The sequence below is a fragment of the Triturus cristatus genome, chromosome 2_1, assembly GCF_964204655.1.
Source record: "Triturus cristatus chromosome 2_1, aTriCri1.1, whole genome shotgun sequence".
Lineage (NCBI taxonomy): Eukaryota > Metazoa > Chordata > Amphibia > Caudata > Salamandridae > Triturus > Triturus cristatus.
Window position 1 is genome coordinate 1193690744 of NC_140581.1, and position 15353 is coordinate 1193706096.

The 15353-nt window shown below is 47.3% G+C and overlaps 1 protein-coding gene across 4 annotated transcripts in view; it reads left to right on the forward strand.

Annotated features, from left to right (window-relative positions):
* HOOK3 (hook microtubule tethering protein 3) overlaps nt 1-15353 on the forward strand; it is a 1476018-nt gene that overhangs the window by 581160 nt on the left and 879505 nt on the right. For 2 of the 4 annotated variants that reach the window (XM_085636641.1, XM_085636638.1), the window contains exon 9: nt 9915-9977. The exons of the other annotated variants lie outside the window; for them this stretch is intronic. In XM_085636641.1, coding sequence (XP_085492767.1) covers nt 9915-9977 — 63 coding nt within the window. The remainder of the gene's footprint in view (nt 1-9914; nt 9978-15353) is intronic. 4 annotated transcript variants of the gene reach the window in all.

Below are 15353 nucleotides of genomic sequence, written 5' to 3' on the forward strand. Positions count from 1 at the left end.
GTGATAGACCTTATCAATGTCTATCTACCACCGTGTGGGAAGCATGAAACATTAATGCTTATAAAATCCCTTGACTTGCTACTGTCTACTCTAAGGCATGACAGTGCCACTACCTACACACGCTGACAATCTGGCCAGAATAAGAATACTATATGGGTACCTGAATACCAGCCTCCACCTAGTCATGCAGGACTAAGAAGTAACGAAAGAGGACCACGCCTGGGGGCTTCCATCACCCACATTTAAGGTTTACAGAACAGCAATAAAAGTGGAACGTTTAAGCACAATTATCTTAAACATGAACCTGAGACCTCTGAATGGTCAAACTACTTACGGCAATCCCCCAAAACCAACCTTTCGTATTAGGAACCGCGCTAGTGCCATCGATTACATATTGATCAATTTGGAGACTTGGACTCTGGTAGCCAACATGTGGGTCGAAGAAAGAATAGAAAGTAACTACGTTGCACTTCACCTCGTGCCTGATTTTCCAGGAACTCAGGTTGAGAATTAGCAGCAGATAGAATCTGTGAACACCTGCAAACTGAGTTTGAATAGAAATAGGAAAAAATATCCAGAGTCTCCATCAATTCGCAATCAGTTGATTTTTATCACTATTGTGCATTACATACACCGTTAAGTATGGAGGATTAGGCCCCATGCCCCCAGATGATTGAATCATGCAAGCAGCTGCTTAAAGGTACCAATCAAGTTCTGCTAGACCATGAGGGAAGTGGTGAATTATCAGTGCAAGATTCATATCTTAGCTGGTATGACAGGGAGTGTGGCGAAAATAGGAAGGAGTCGAGTGCAACCTTGAAAAACAGGATTACCCCGAGGGCGAGAGACAGCTGCTGGAAGCCAGAAGGGCATATGAACACCTTGTAAGACACCAGAAGAACAACCAGTGCCCTAAGGATTGGAAAGCTTTACAATATGCAAGATCTAAATAACACAAAAAAAGTTCTGTGAAATCATAGTCTGTGGCTGCACAGGACCCGCCAGGAATCTTGAGGCAAACATAAGGCCCACAAGATGGGTGGAGCAGGAGCACCAAGGCTGATTGGGGATCACAGTAAAGGTCCTGCGTGGAGCCCAAAAGAATCAAGTAGTAGCCTCAGCCCAACTGCACAACTACCACCTTGAAGAAATCGCATTTAGTAAGATGGAAATAGCCCAGGCCATATAACATCAAAAATAAAGGAAAGCTCCAGGCCCAAAAATCATCTTGGATGCATGGCTGGGTCCTCTGACATTAGCATTCAATGGCATACTGGCAGAAGGTGTGGTTCCTGACTCCTGGAGATCCTTTTTAATTGCTCCAATCCACAAAAAAGGGAGGAGAGATGACCCCACAAACCATCGCTCTATTTCTCTACTGGATGGTGTAGGCAAAATCTTCTGTACATTTCTGCTCGTCCAGGTCACATCTCTAAGATAGCTCTTGCAAGGGGCAGAGCACAATAGATCAGGTTCTGTGATTTACACATTATCTACCTAAAGTATGTAGCTCCCCAAAATTAACTGATCTTCTTGGTCTTTATAGTTCTAAAGACAGCTTTTGAAAGCGCGGACCAGATAACACTTTGGCGTAACTTGGCTGTACTAGGCGCCCCCAAATACTTACTGAACTTGCTAATTAACCTCCGCTCTGGACACTGCAATAGTGAAATGCAGACATATAGAAATGTATGCCCACGTTTAGTATTCCCACAGGGGCCAGGCAGTGCTGTGTCCCAGCCTTATTTAACATATATATCAACAATGGCATAAGGCAATCTCAAATTGATCTTGACTTTGAGTTACCCAACCTCGGAAACATGCATCTTCCGATCTTAATGTTGGCAGATGATGCGGTCGTTCTAGCACTCGGAACTGTCAATACATTGGCTGCTGGAAGGCTTTGTACTCCTTTTTTTTTTTTTTTTTAAACAAGGAAATTAACAATTAGTATACAGAAAACAAAGTTTATGATCATGAAATCCAAAGCCAAACTAAAAGCACCTTCAAGATCTATGGAAAACCAATAGGGCAGGTCAAACCTGCAATTACCTGGGCATTCAGTTCGATGATCAGCTTCACTGAGGTGCCCAAGTAACCAAGTCCAAAGTGATTTTGTCTCAACAGGACCGAGTGGGTCGAAGATTTGCAAACAAAAGCAAAAATCGTCTGATAAAGCCTACACTAACCACGTATAAAGCCAAAACGGCAGCTAGTTCTTATGGTGCCGAAATTTGGGTAATAACAAATGTGCAGGTGCTACAAAAAGTTGAAAGTTCCTTTTTGACAGAGTTATTATACTTGGGTCCGGGAACCCCAATGGCAATACTCCGAGCCGAACTGGGAATTCTGATCTTATCGCTTTTCGACCAGTAGGTTATTGGACACTAGTCTAGACTACTCCCTGCCCTCAGAGTTCCAGAAGGCCCCAAAGGATATCTTGAGAAGCCAGAATTGCAGGAGTTTGCATTAGTTTAGACGCATAGAGCGCACCCTTAATTTAATTGATCAATCAATCAATCAGAGTACTTGTATAGCGCGCTACTCACCCGTGAGGGTCTCAAGGTACTGAGGGGAGGGGGAGCCGCTACTGCTCGAAGAGCCAGGTCTTAAGGAGTCTTCTGAAGGCGAGCAGGTCTTGGGTCTGTCGTAGGTGGGTAGGGAGGGTGTTCCAGGTCTTGGCGGCGACGTAGGAGAAGGATCTGCCGCCGGAGGTTGTTTGTTGGATGCGGGGGACATCGGCGAGGCTGGCGGAGCGGAGTTGGCGGGTCGGGATGTAGAAGTTGAGTCTGCTGTTCAGGTAGGCTGGTCCGGCGTTGTGGAGTGCTTTGTGTGCGTGGTGAGGAGCTTGAAGGTGATCCTCTTTTCGACGGGAAGCCAGTGTAGGTTTCTCAGGTGGGGGGTGATGTGGCTGCGGCGGGGGACGTTGGCGATCAGTCGAGCGGAGGCATTTTGGATGCGTTGTAGTCGTCGTAGGTGTTTGGCTGGGATTCCTACGTAGAGTGCGTTGCCGTAGTCCAGTCTGCTGCTGACGAGGGCCTGTGTCACCGTCCTTGTTTCGGTCGGGATCCACTTGTAGATCCTGCGGAGCATGCGGAGGGTATTGTAGCAGGAGGAGGAGACAGCGTTGACCTGTTTAGACATGGAGAGGGAGGAGTCGAGGATGAATCCTAGGTTGCGTTCATGGTCGGTGGGTCAGATTCATGGCACAATACAGACAATATGAATAAAGCCACATTACCAGTGGCGAAAAAACATTATTCTTAACACTTATGTGGCAAAAGCACAAGCTTGTGAAAGTTGCCCTATTGACAGAAGTCTATCAATTATTTTTGCTTGGAACATTAGGCTGCTAAAATGGTTGAACTTGGCACTTTTTACTGACCTCAGTGACGGAGGCATAGTGTGATTATATAATCTTTTTGTGAGTGGTTGATCAGCTTTGACAGTTGCCTAGCAAAGCTGTCTATGGTAGATACATCCTATCTTCGGATTTGCCTTACATAGTTGCACTTATACTGTCATTGAGATGGACTAATTCTTTTAAATCAATCGTCAGTTGCTCTAATTGTCAGTCATGTATTGCACTTTATCTGCTCTCTGTACCGTTATAATATGATCACCTGTCTGTTTTTACCATGCAGAACTTTTGCACAATAAGCCCTCATCGCTTTAGCAGATACACTTTTTTCTGCACGTTAAGCACTGGCGGTGCCCCTTTGTTTCAACTCATTACGCTGCAAATTGACGCTGTGCGCCTTGCGCTTAGAAACAGTGCATTTTAGCAGCATTCTAGTGGAGGACGCTAGTTACATTACATTCTTGCACTAGCCCTCGGTCCTTTAGCAAAGGTATGTGGATTAACTGCAAGTTTACCGGTGTGCAGTTTATGTGGCTCTAACTCATATTCTAGGAGTTCGGAAGGAGGCATCTCTTTATTAAAGGATTATGTTATGGGAAGGCTTTTAAAATGCTGTATTTCATTGGGTGTGTATTATTTCAAGGTATTGCATGTTCTTGGGTAAATCTGTAATTTGTAGATTTTATGCGTAATTATTGTATGGCTTTATTGGAAAGCTGAAACAATAAATAAATTAAATGACCAATTGGTCCTAGAGTGGAGATTAATAGTTTATGGTAGATGCCCTTAGTGAGCAAATATCAGTTCATGTTAAAACGACCAACAATAATTAAATGCCTCTTATTTGTGAATATTCGTCACCCTCAATGGATTTCTAGAAATCTGAAGGACTAGACAGCAGGAGTGTATAAGCGTGAAAATTCCCCCCAAAAAAGCAACGTTGAAAAACAGAGTAGGTCTGAATTTTGTGCAGCCCAGGTCACATAATTAAGATAAGGCACCAGTGGGGAGGCATTCCTTCACTTGTCTGAAGTATGAATGGTCATTCATGAGCAGAATCTGAATACACCAGCAACAAATGTTTTAATTCCAACATGACCAGACCCAACCTTTTGTAGTCTTTTGATAGAAGCCCCCAGGGGGAGGAGGGTCAAGTGGCATTGGTGAGGAAAAAAAAATCAATTCTGCATTTAAAGAAAGGTCATGTTGGAAATGTGGGGATAACTACACATTTACATTTGGAGTGATTTAGAAGTTAAAACTTCGGTGTACTGAAGTAACAGTTTTAATAATTAAGCTTGATTTTACGCAGCTAAAATGTTACCTGAGGTTAAAATCTACTGCATAGGGTCTTTAACCACTGCTAATTGCCCTCCCTGTAATAATGGCCCTGAACTGAAACCAAGGGCGTATAATAAAGGAAAGCGGTTAACTCCTGACAGCATATGAGAATTAAGGCTTTTTTCATCTCTCCCAATATTGTCTACCAACGCAGGCAGATGAACAGACCTACTATGTCTAGGAGGGGGGATGGGCGCACACTGCCTCACACTCCAGCAGTCAGTTTGCCCTGATGCATCATAATAAATACAGTGCATGATAACACTTTCTTCGGTGTCAGGCTTTAGTTTTTCACCCTTGTTGGTGCAGCAAGTGCTGTGTATCTCTAGACACGTGTTTCAGGATAATTGTCCTTCAGTAAAGAGCAACACTTTTTTTGGGGGTGCTGGAGATTCTGCCCAAAGTCTTCTAAGGTCTCAGGGGAGCCTTTTCGAATAGGAGGGGGGCAGTGTGCACCCACCCCCCTCCTAGACCTACTATGTACTTACTGAACTTGGAATCAGGGCAAACAGTACCATTTGTCTCCATCAATATCTGCATTTAAAAAAGGCTATCCAAAAGAGACAGTTATAGATTCCTTACCTTGGAATTACCCCCACGTGTCAGATTGGATCAGAAGAATTTTTTTCTTAGCAATACCCCTGCGCATCGGTAGGTGGCATCGGTCGACTCTGCATCCGTCGTCTGCGTTGTGGTCGCCTGGATGACGTTGCAGTATCTACTTAGACGCCACCCCTGCACACTGACGTCAGTTCTTTCTTTTTCCGTGCCAGCCACTGCAGATCTAGAGAGAAGCTTGCCCCTTTTGTCACTTTTTGACAATTTGTTTTTGACTTTTGTCAATCCCCTTTTCGAGTCTTCTATCGACTCCTGGTGCGCGAGGGATGTCCCATCATCCGGGCTTCAAGCGTTGTGACTCATGTCACAAGTTGATGTCCGTTACCAATCCTCACCTCGTCTACCTCCGGTGCCTGGAGGGCGACCACGACCAGAAGTCGTACTCCGCCTGCCGGGCCATGGCCCGCAGTCTTTGTGGGAGCGTCACAAAAGCTCTGGGAGGCTCGGCAGTCCGCTCTGCGCCATTCGAAGTCCCAGTCGAGAGTCGGGTCTCGGGACCGGTCATGGAGCCACCACCACTCATCATCAAAGCCTTCGCACTCCTAGGGTAAGTCGAAGCACAAGAAGAAGGCGAAGAAGCATAGTCGCTCTTCGCCTTCTCCCCGTCCGTCGGCCGACACGGGATGCGGAGGGTCGTTGCTCTCCGACTCTGCCTGCGGAGCCTGCTGAGTTAACTCCGCGCTTCCCTCCCTTTCCGGTATCCTGAGCGACCCCTGCCCGGCTTTGTCAGTTTTACGAAGTGATGCATGCCATCTTTGGGGAGCCCGACTCCGTTGGCATTCCTTCGGGCCCTGCGGACTGGGTTGGGGGGCTTAGGCTTTGACGCCGGCGGCTCTGGCCCCGACAGTTCCCCTTGGATCCAGACCTGGATCCGGATTGGCACCGGGCGACCTCACCTGTCCTTCCCGGACACCGATTCGACAGTCGCCAACTCCAAAGCCGCCGACACCAGTTGTGTCCCCAGCCGGCGTCGACCCCAGCCTCCCTCTCGACTCGAATGGGGAACCGGACCGATGGTGCTTGACACCGGAGCCGGAGGGTACTTTTGTGCCCACGTTCTTACCTGCCGTTCCCTTTCGCCCTGACTGGCGACCAGTGGATAATAATGATGATGAGGAGGACTGGTCTGGTGACCCTCTAACAGACCAGCTGGAGGAGCCGGACTGGATAGTGGAACTGGTTGATGCCAGTGGTCTGGATACCTCCCCAGACCTTGGCATGCTTTCCCCCCTACCGTGGCTACGGAGGAGGGAGCGTCCTACGCAGTGGTGTTGCGTAGGGTGTCTGAGGCCTTGGACCTTGAGCTTCCTACGGTGACGGTCAGGACTAAACTCCCGACTGAGGTGCTTCAGCCAGCGGCATCCTCTTTGGAGCCCTTGTTACCATTTAACAAAGCCCTCACTGATGTCCTTTTGGGCTTCTGGTCCAAGCCCAAATTAGGGGCTCCTGTGGACAGAAACATCGCCCGACGCCACCGCCCGGCTCCTGGTGACCCACTTTTCCTCTCCCAACACCCTAACCCTGAGTGCTTGGTGGTTTAAGCCTTGTCTTCCAAAGGTAGCGCGTTCCCCACTGCTCAACATGATAGTAAATCTAAGAAGCTGGACCATCTTGGAAAGAAAATGTTTTCTTCTGCCAGCTTAGGACTGCGGTCGGTAAACACTGCATGTCTCTTGGGCCGGGACCAGCACTCTGTGTGGGACACGGTTGCGCACAGTGCCCGGAGGTGGCCCGGGCTGTCGTCGCCCCCGTGCTGTTGCAGAGGGTCGAGATGCAGTAAAGCTCCCCATCGGGTGTGGACTAGACACCGCCGACTCTCTAGGCAGGATGGTTCCAACATCAGTAGCACCTAGACTCTACGCCTGGCTGAGAACATCTGGCTTTTTCAGGAGATGTCCAGTCAACTCTTTTCGACATGCTTTTCGATGGCCGTCACCTTCACCTGTTCGGTGGCAAGGCAGACAACGCACTCGAGCATTTAAAGGACTCCAAGGCTACGGCCGGGTCCTTAGGCCTCGCAGTGTCCTCTTGTCCTTTGCAGTATGTTTTTCGCCCCTTTCGTGGCTACGGAAGGGGTGCCCCACCACATTCCAACCAGAGCCACAGGCCAACGCAAACTAACCAGCCTCTGCGTGGCTAGGGACGTGGGGCCCTGCGACGTGGGTTGGGGTAGCCAGAGGCCGGGCCTGTCCAGCTCTGCCCCCTCTGCCGCAGCCTCCAAATCTTCCTAGTCCAACCCTTCAGGGCCACCAAAGACCAGTGGGCGGCAGGATTCGCCATCACCTCCCCCACTGGTCCACCATCACGTTGGACAGGTGGGTTTTGCAAATAGTCCGAAGGGGTTACTCCCTCTCCTTCGAGACTTCCCCTCCAGCTAGATGGGTCTCTTCTGGGATGGGGCAGCCACATGGGAGAGGCGGAGATCAGAGGCCTCTGGTCTACTGCGGAGTCCCAGCTCCAGATCAACCTTCTGGAGCTACCAGCGATCCGTCTCGCACTGAAGGCATTCCTTCCTTCCTTCCGAGGAAGAGTAGTGCAGGTGTTCACGGACAACACCACCGCCATGTGGTACTGCAGCAGACAAGGCGGGTGAGGTCGTGAACCCTATGTCAAGAGGCTCTCCGGCTCTGGACATGGCTGGAACATCAGGGCATGTCCCTGGTGGTTCAATACCTGGCAGGTTCTCTGAATGCCAGGGCAGACTAGCTCAGATGCGTGATGTATCACAAAGGTCGTATTCGCTCGGAGGTGGTTCAAGGTCTCTTTTGTCAGTGGGGAGAGCCTTGGTTAGATCTATTCGCCACCGAAGAGAACGCACAATGTCAGCAGTTCTGCTCATTGGAATTTCCAAGGCGGCACTCGCTCGGCGACGCTTTTCATCTCGAGTGGAGTTGCTGACTTCTATACACTTTTCCGCCTATACCACTTCTCCCAAGAGTGCTGAAGAAGATTAAGCGCGACCGGGCCCAAGTCATATTTGTGGCGCCGGACTGGGCACGAAGAGTCTGGTATCCCGAGCTCTTACACATGGCCATCGATCCTCCGATCAGACTGCCTCTTCGGGAGGATCTTCTGTCATAGCAGCAGGGGACGGTCCTCCACCTCCTTGCGTGGAGATTGAGCCGCGGCAGCTGACAGCTTTCGATCTTCCTCCCGAAGCCTGTAATGTAATCTTAGCAGCCAGGTGTCCCTCCACTAAAACAGAATACGCCTGTAGGTGGAACAAATTTGTGGCGTGGTGTGCAGCAAAGGCTGTAGATCCCCTTTCTACCCCCCTTTCTGAGGTTCTCCTCTTCCTTCTTTCTTTGGCTCAGCAGGGCTCTGCTCTGGGCACTCTTAAAGGCCATCTTTCGGCCATTTCGGCGTTTCTTCGGCTGCCTGACCAGCCTTCCCTTTTCAAGTCCCCTATTGTAAATCGTTTTCTTAAGGGCATCACTCGCCTCTTTCCTCCTGTTCTTTTCGTGATGCCCCAGTGGGACTTGAATCTGGTCTTAACCTACCTTATGGGCGCTCCCTTCGAGCCGCTACATAATTGCCCTCTCAGGCTCTTAACTCTTAAAACTGTCTTTCTGGTTGCCCTCTCATCTGCTCGCAGGGTGAGTGAGCTCCAAGCTCTTTAATCTGAGCCGCATTTCCTTGCAGTCCATCCGGACAAGGTTGTGCTCTGCACAAGGCCTTCATTCCTTCCCAAAGTGGTTATCTCTTTCCACATTGGTCAGACAGTCACTTGGCCGACCTTCTTTTCGCCCCCGCATCCGTCCAAAGAGGAGGAGAGTCTACACCATCTGGATCCAAAAACGTGCGTTATCGTTTTATCTTGACAGCACAGAATAATTCCGGGTGGACGATTAACTGTTCGTGGGCTATGCAGGTGTGAAGAAAGGTCAGGCCGTGCAAAAACAGACCATCTCCCGCTGGGTTTTTCTTTGCTTCAAAATGTGCTATTCCTTGGCGAAAAAGGTACCTCCGGTAGGCCTGCGCAGGGGTATTGCTAAGGAAAAATGTCTCTGGATCCAGTCTGACGACTGGGGATAATTCTGAGGTAAGGAATCCACAACTAATATATGTCTCTTACAGAAGTATCGTTCCCGAAGGTAAGTAACTTGTTCATTAGTTCTATTTTCCCCTAGCATTCTGTTACTAAACCCTTGGTAGACTTGGATGAAATTATTTCTTCAGACAGCTTAAGTAGTAGTTACAGCAGTGCCTCAACTAAACATGAAAGCTCTGTGGGACCGTTTTTTTAATGTAACATTCCAGTGACTGAAAGAAATGACGTGTGAATCCTGATGTAACCAAACTCCAAATTTCACACACAGCTTATGTTTTCACTAAGGATCAGCCACAAATCTAACTACGTATCCCTTATTCAACATTGCCGTTTTTCTCAAGGATCACACAAATTCAGGCGCATGAAATGTAATACCTTATAAAGAAAATGCAGTTAACTACTGTATCCATAATACCTATGTATATTCATTTACATAAACTCGACAAAAGTCTGCACTTTAAAGAAAATAAACTTGGATGTTAGTACGTGTATGTATTTCTTTTATTTTTTACCTACAATTATCTCTCCCTGCCTATGTTGAAGGCCTGCCTTTTTCAAGAGGAACGAGATAAACTGAAGTTTGAGTGTTATGATCTAGAGGAAAGGGTAAATTGACTTCTCTTTATGCAAGTGCACGACTTTGCTGTTTTTTGTTCTTTGATTTTGCCTCACATTTGAACTAATAATTAATAATGCGCTTTTACTAAATGCTAGTACCGGGTAACCAGGGTTTGGCAATGCAGTGGATTGTTTTAACTCCAGCGTTCTTTAAATAACCATAATGCATTTGAGCCTGGATCTGTGCATGGAGTGTAATGTTTCTTTGGGCAACGTTGCAGTTTCTGTGACTATAGTTTTCTTTGAATTCAGATAAATGAGTTCTTGACTTTGTCTAGCAATTTTCTTGAGGTAATGGACTAGATTTCGGTCATGATGTAGCACCAGACATAACGAGTGCCCTACATTGCCTTTATTCTCCCTATGGTGGGTTAACCATAGAAGTTACAAGTGCAGTACGGTACGCTGCAATGGCCAGCATTCTTTAAGCTTACTTTACATAAGCAGCCCATATCACTAACTGAAACATTATTGTGGGATGAGTATTGCTTCCAGTCAACAACTAGACTTCACTGACAAATAACAAATTCCCCAGCTGACATGCCAGAGCCCCGTCCTAAGGGACTCCCCTGTTTGATCAATGGGGCAAATGTAAAAGAGCAGCCACACACAATGTGTCAAAGAGAAATGGTACAAATATCAATTTAAGAACAATATCATGTGTATCCATTATTAAAAAGGTAAATCCACTAGGGCAACACCAGAATCTAAGAGCTCAGTGCACAAATTAAGCTTTTTGTCAGTTTTGTTAAATGAGATTTCTTCATAACTAGTGCATGTAATAAGTACCACCCCTTTGGGGATGGGTGCAGGTGGATCAGGGATATTGCTTTATTTCAGTGAAATACCGATCAATTACTTGCAAGTTTTTAAGGGAAAGATGCAGCCTTATAGATTTACTAAATATTTATTTCTAAGAAATTTCACATAATCTTCTTCCACCAATGCCTGCAGCAGACCAAGCCTTCATTTTCAAATCCCCTTTGCTTGAAACTGAAATACTTGTCTCACGGACAAAACCGGGATACTACACCGTACAAGCATCTTTCAGACAAATGTGACCATGCTACAGCAATTCTGTATGACCCCTTTAGCCACCCTTAACTAACCTGTATTCATTTTATGGTAATAGTTTCAAGCAGGACTAGTACTTTCTCCAGCTGTGCTATCCTTAGTATAAGTTGTTTCCTTAAGGCACATTCCCCAACTTTAAACTGTTTGGAACAGTACAGTAAATAAAAGCTAGTATTCACCAATAGGATATGAAACAGCAAAAGAAAGTGAGCATACCAATTAACTGATGTAAAAAAAATCTTCATTATCTGGTCACTCACAAGAGTTCGAACTTATTTTGTTTTAAAATATTAAACTTATGTACTGTAAACAAGCTGTTTAATCATCTGTTCATACATTTTAATTCCTTGTATCTTGAGATATATCTGTTCAGATAATATATAGTAAGTGATGGACGATATACTACATCTGTGCCTCCTATTCCCATCACCTTGTTGACATCCCAAGCTTGGGTACATCTACTTTCAGGATGTTTAGCTATTTGTGTTGCTTTCAGCAGTTTGCACACTAGCAGATGGTCCCCTATCCATTTATCTGCAACCAGATAATGACCAGCTGAAAGTGTGCACCAATATGATCTTACTGTACAGATTGCCTCACCCCAACACAGACCAAATAATTCAGCACCTAGTTTTCGATGCTCTTCAGTCACCAACCATACCAAGTAGTCTAGGATGATCATTACCACTTATCTGTGCTGGCTGCACAGGTCAATGAAGAAAGAGACCTGTTGCAAAATACCTAGCATTTGTCTTTGACTCAGAAACTCACCATGTGAAAATGCAACCTGTCTTTTATTTTTGTGTTCACCTCTTGTTGAGGACCTTGGAGAAGGTGTGACTGACTACCCCCAAGAGAGTTCCAGAAGCTGTTAGTGTGGCTGTCAATTACATAAAGTGAACAACCTCCTTTGAAATCATAAAGGTGCACCAAAGGCAAGCCCGTCTGTGCCCATTCATGCCCAGCGCCAGGACCCCTGCATCCTGGACCACCTACTGACACAGCACCTGTTCGCTTTGAGCCCTGGACGCCCCAGCAAACACTGCTGCCATGCCACACCTTCCTCTAAGAGGACTGTTCTCCTGCATCAGCACAACCACCGCCATATCGCAAAGCACCATGTTGACACCCCACCACACTAGAATCGTCCCTCTGACTCCACTGCCCACTTCTGAACACATGCTCTATCTGCAAGCACTTCACCGAGTTATGGGATCTCGATGACACAAACGACAACAAGACCACTCACCTACTTGACAGCATGAGCAGGTTTGGACTAACCAAAATAGTCTGCCACCCCTCTAGCACACGCTGGGCCCCATCTTCAACACCAGCAACTGTGTCAAATACAGCCACGTCACAGAACTCACTTGGATCGACCACTACATTGTCTCCACTTAAGCATCTCTAGCCTCTGCACCACCACCCTCAGGTTGACCAGCGCCCCCACCACAGCTGGAGAAAAAGCTCAGAGACCAGATAGAAAGACGCCCGCAACACCTCCCACCCGGCTGCCGCCACCAACCTGGAACAGGAATTTCAGAACTTTAACACCTGGCTAGACAACTGCGCAAAACAACATCACCACCATAAAGAACAACAATCGAAGAGGATCCTCAAAAATGGCCAACTGGTTTACATAAGAACTCGGAGCAACAAAATGTGACCGTAAAAAGCTGGAGAGGAAATAGCGACCCAGCAAGGACACCTCCGACAAGGCAGCCTTCAAGACCTCCCTCAACTGCTACCAACACCTGCTGAGAGCGACAAAGTAGACAACCCGAGCCCTACGGATCTAAACCAGCACCAACAACACCAAGAAACTTTTCAACATCATCAGGAATTCTCCAACCTGACTGCCAGCTAAAACAACATTACACCCTCACAAGAGCTATGCGACAACCTCACCGACTTCTTCCATGACAAGATCACAACCATATATAGAAATCTCAAACCCTAACCTACACCTACAGACTTCTTCGACACATTTGCCCCCACTGCAACTGACATGAACCAAAGACTGGTCACCTAGAACCACCTCTCCACCCAGGATACCACCTCCATCATGAAATCCATCCTCTCTCAAGCTCCTACCGACCCATGCCCACACCAAATCTTCAACTTCGAAAACCAAGCACTCCCCACCCTGACCAACACCTCCATCACCACCGCAACATTTCCCGATGCCTAGAAATTTGCCGAAGGCAGACCACTACTCAAAAAACCTTCCGCCGACCGCAGCGAACTCAAAAAGTACCCCCAATGTCCTTGTTCACATATCCAGCCAAGGTACAAGAAAAGGCTATCAACAAACAACTGACAACACACCTGGAGCAGAATCAGCTAAATCGACCCCTCGCAATCCAGCTACTGCAGCAGTCACAGCACCTAGACTGCCCTGATTGCAGCCTCTGACAGCATCCAAACCCTCCTTGACCGAGGAGAAACAGCAGCTCTGATCCTTCTCAACCTCTCAGCAGCCTTCAACACCGTATCCCACCACACGCAGATCAAAAGACTCCACCACATTGGTAATCAAGGAGATGCACTCAGTTGGATCACCTCCTTCCACACCTAAACACAAATGGTTTAGCTACAACCTTTCACCTTAGAACCCAACTATATCGTCTGCAGGGTCCCCCAGGGCTCATTCCTCATCCTCACTCTATTCAACGTATAAAAGACCCCTCTGGCCAGCATAGTCCTCTCACAGCCTCAAAATAATATCCTACGCAGATGACACGCAATTTATCCTCCCACTTACCGACAACCCCACCGCCACTAGGACCAACTTCCACAGATTCATGACAAGCGTCGCTTATTGAATGAAGAGCAACTCCCTGAAGCTGAACATGGACAAGACTGAAGTATTGATCTTTGGCACTCGCAACAATCCATAGAACGACTACTGGTGGCCACCAGAGCTAGAACCTGCCATGCCAGAAACCTCAGTATCATCAGTGATAACAAGCTCACCACGAAATCACAAGTCAGCACAGTCTCTTCCGCCTGTTTTCTGACCCTGCGCATGCTGAGTAAGATCTTCAAGTGGCTACCACTGCACATAAGACGCAACATGACACAAGCCCTTATCACCAGTTGGCTGGATTATCACAACGCTTCCTACGTAGGAATTGCAGCACACCTCCTACAGAGACTTTAAGTCCTACAGAACGCTGCTGCCAGACTCACCTTCAACCTCCCCCGACGGACCCACATCACTCCCAACCTCAGGCAGCTCCACTGGCTCCCAGTATAGAAGAGATGCCAATTAAAGCTTCTAACCCATGCATAGCAGGCCCTACACATCCAAGGACCCGCCTACATCATGCACGGCCTGAACTTCCACCAACTGTCAAGAAGGTTACGCTCCACCTTCCTTGCACTTGGCCACACTCCCCTCATCTACCGAAGCAGAAGTGGAGGCCACTCCTTCATCACAGCAAAGACCTGGAACAGCCTCCCCATGCAGTTACAGACCATCACCTCACTTTAAGAATTCCGAAGGGACCTTAAGACCTGGCTCTTTGAATGAGCCTTCCAGGACCTGCAAGTGCCTGGAGACCCATTGGGTGATTAGCAGAGCTATACGAATCCTGATTGATTGAATAATTTTATATAACCGTGTTCATCCTCTGCTGTGTTGTGGAACTCCAGGGATGTAATGGTGGAATTCTGGTTATGTAATGAGATTCTGGATAATTAGGAGGTGGGTGAGAGTAGCGGCTGAATGTGAGTTGGCTAACTGGTGGTCCTGTCTTGTGACTATAATTGAAGCTTTGAAGCAAATGTACCAGAGTTTTTGCCTTTGCATAGGACGTAACACTGGCGATGGTGTTTCTACAAACCCACAATTTTTGTGCAAGTCAGTTCATGTTCTTGATCCTGCCCCATAACCATTGATCCTGCCTGTCATGTGGATCTTGCCTTTTGGAGGTGAGTGAGGCAGCTGTAAAACACTTCAGAAGAGATTCCTTCTTCACTGACCGCTTGTATTGGATGTGCAACTGTTACATCTGAAGTTGCTGCTGTGGGCAGGAGCCATCTTTATTGCGGAAATTCACGCTTGTTAGGACGTGTGTGATGCCATATGTAAGCCTACATGTACGTTTCGGCCATCTTCTTTTGGAGGGCGTTATTGAGCTTCAGAGACACTTGCGTGGTGACATCCCACTAAGTGGCAGCCATTTTAGTTTTGGAACCGATCCACTGCTCTTCTTTTTGGGCACGGTGATACCAATCGACAGTGCCATTGTAATCTCACAACGGGGAATTCATTTCTGTGTAACT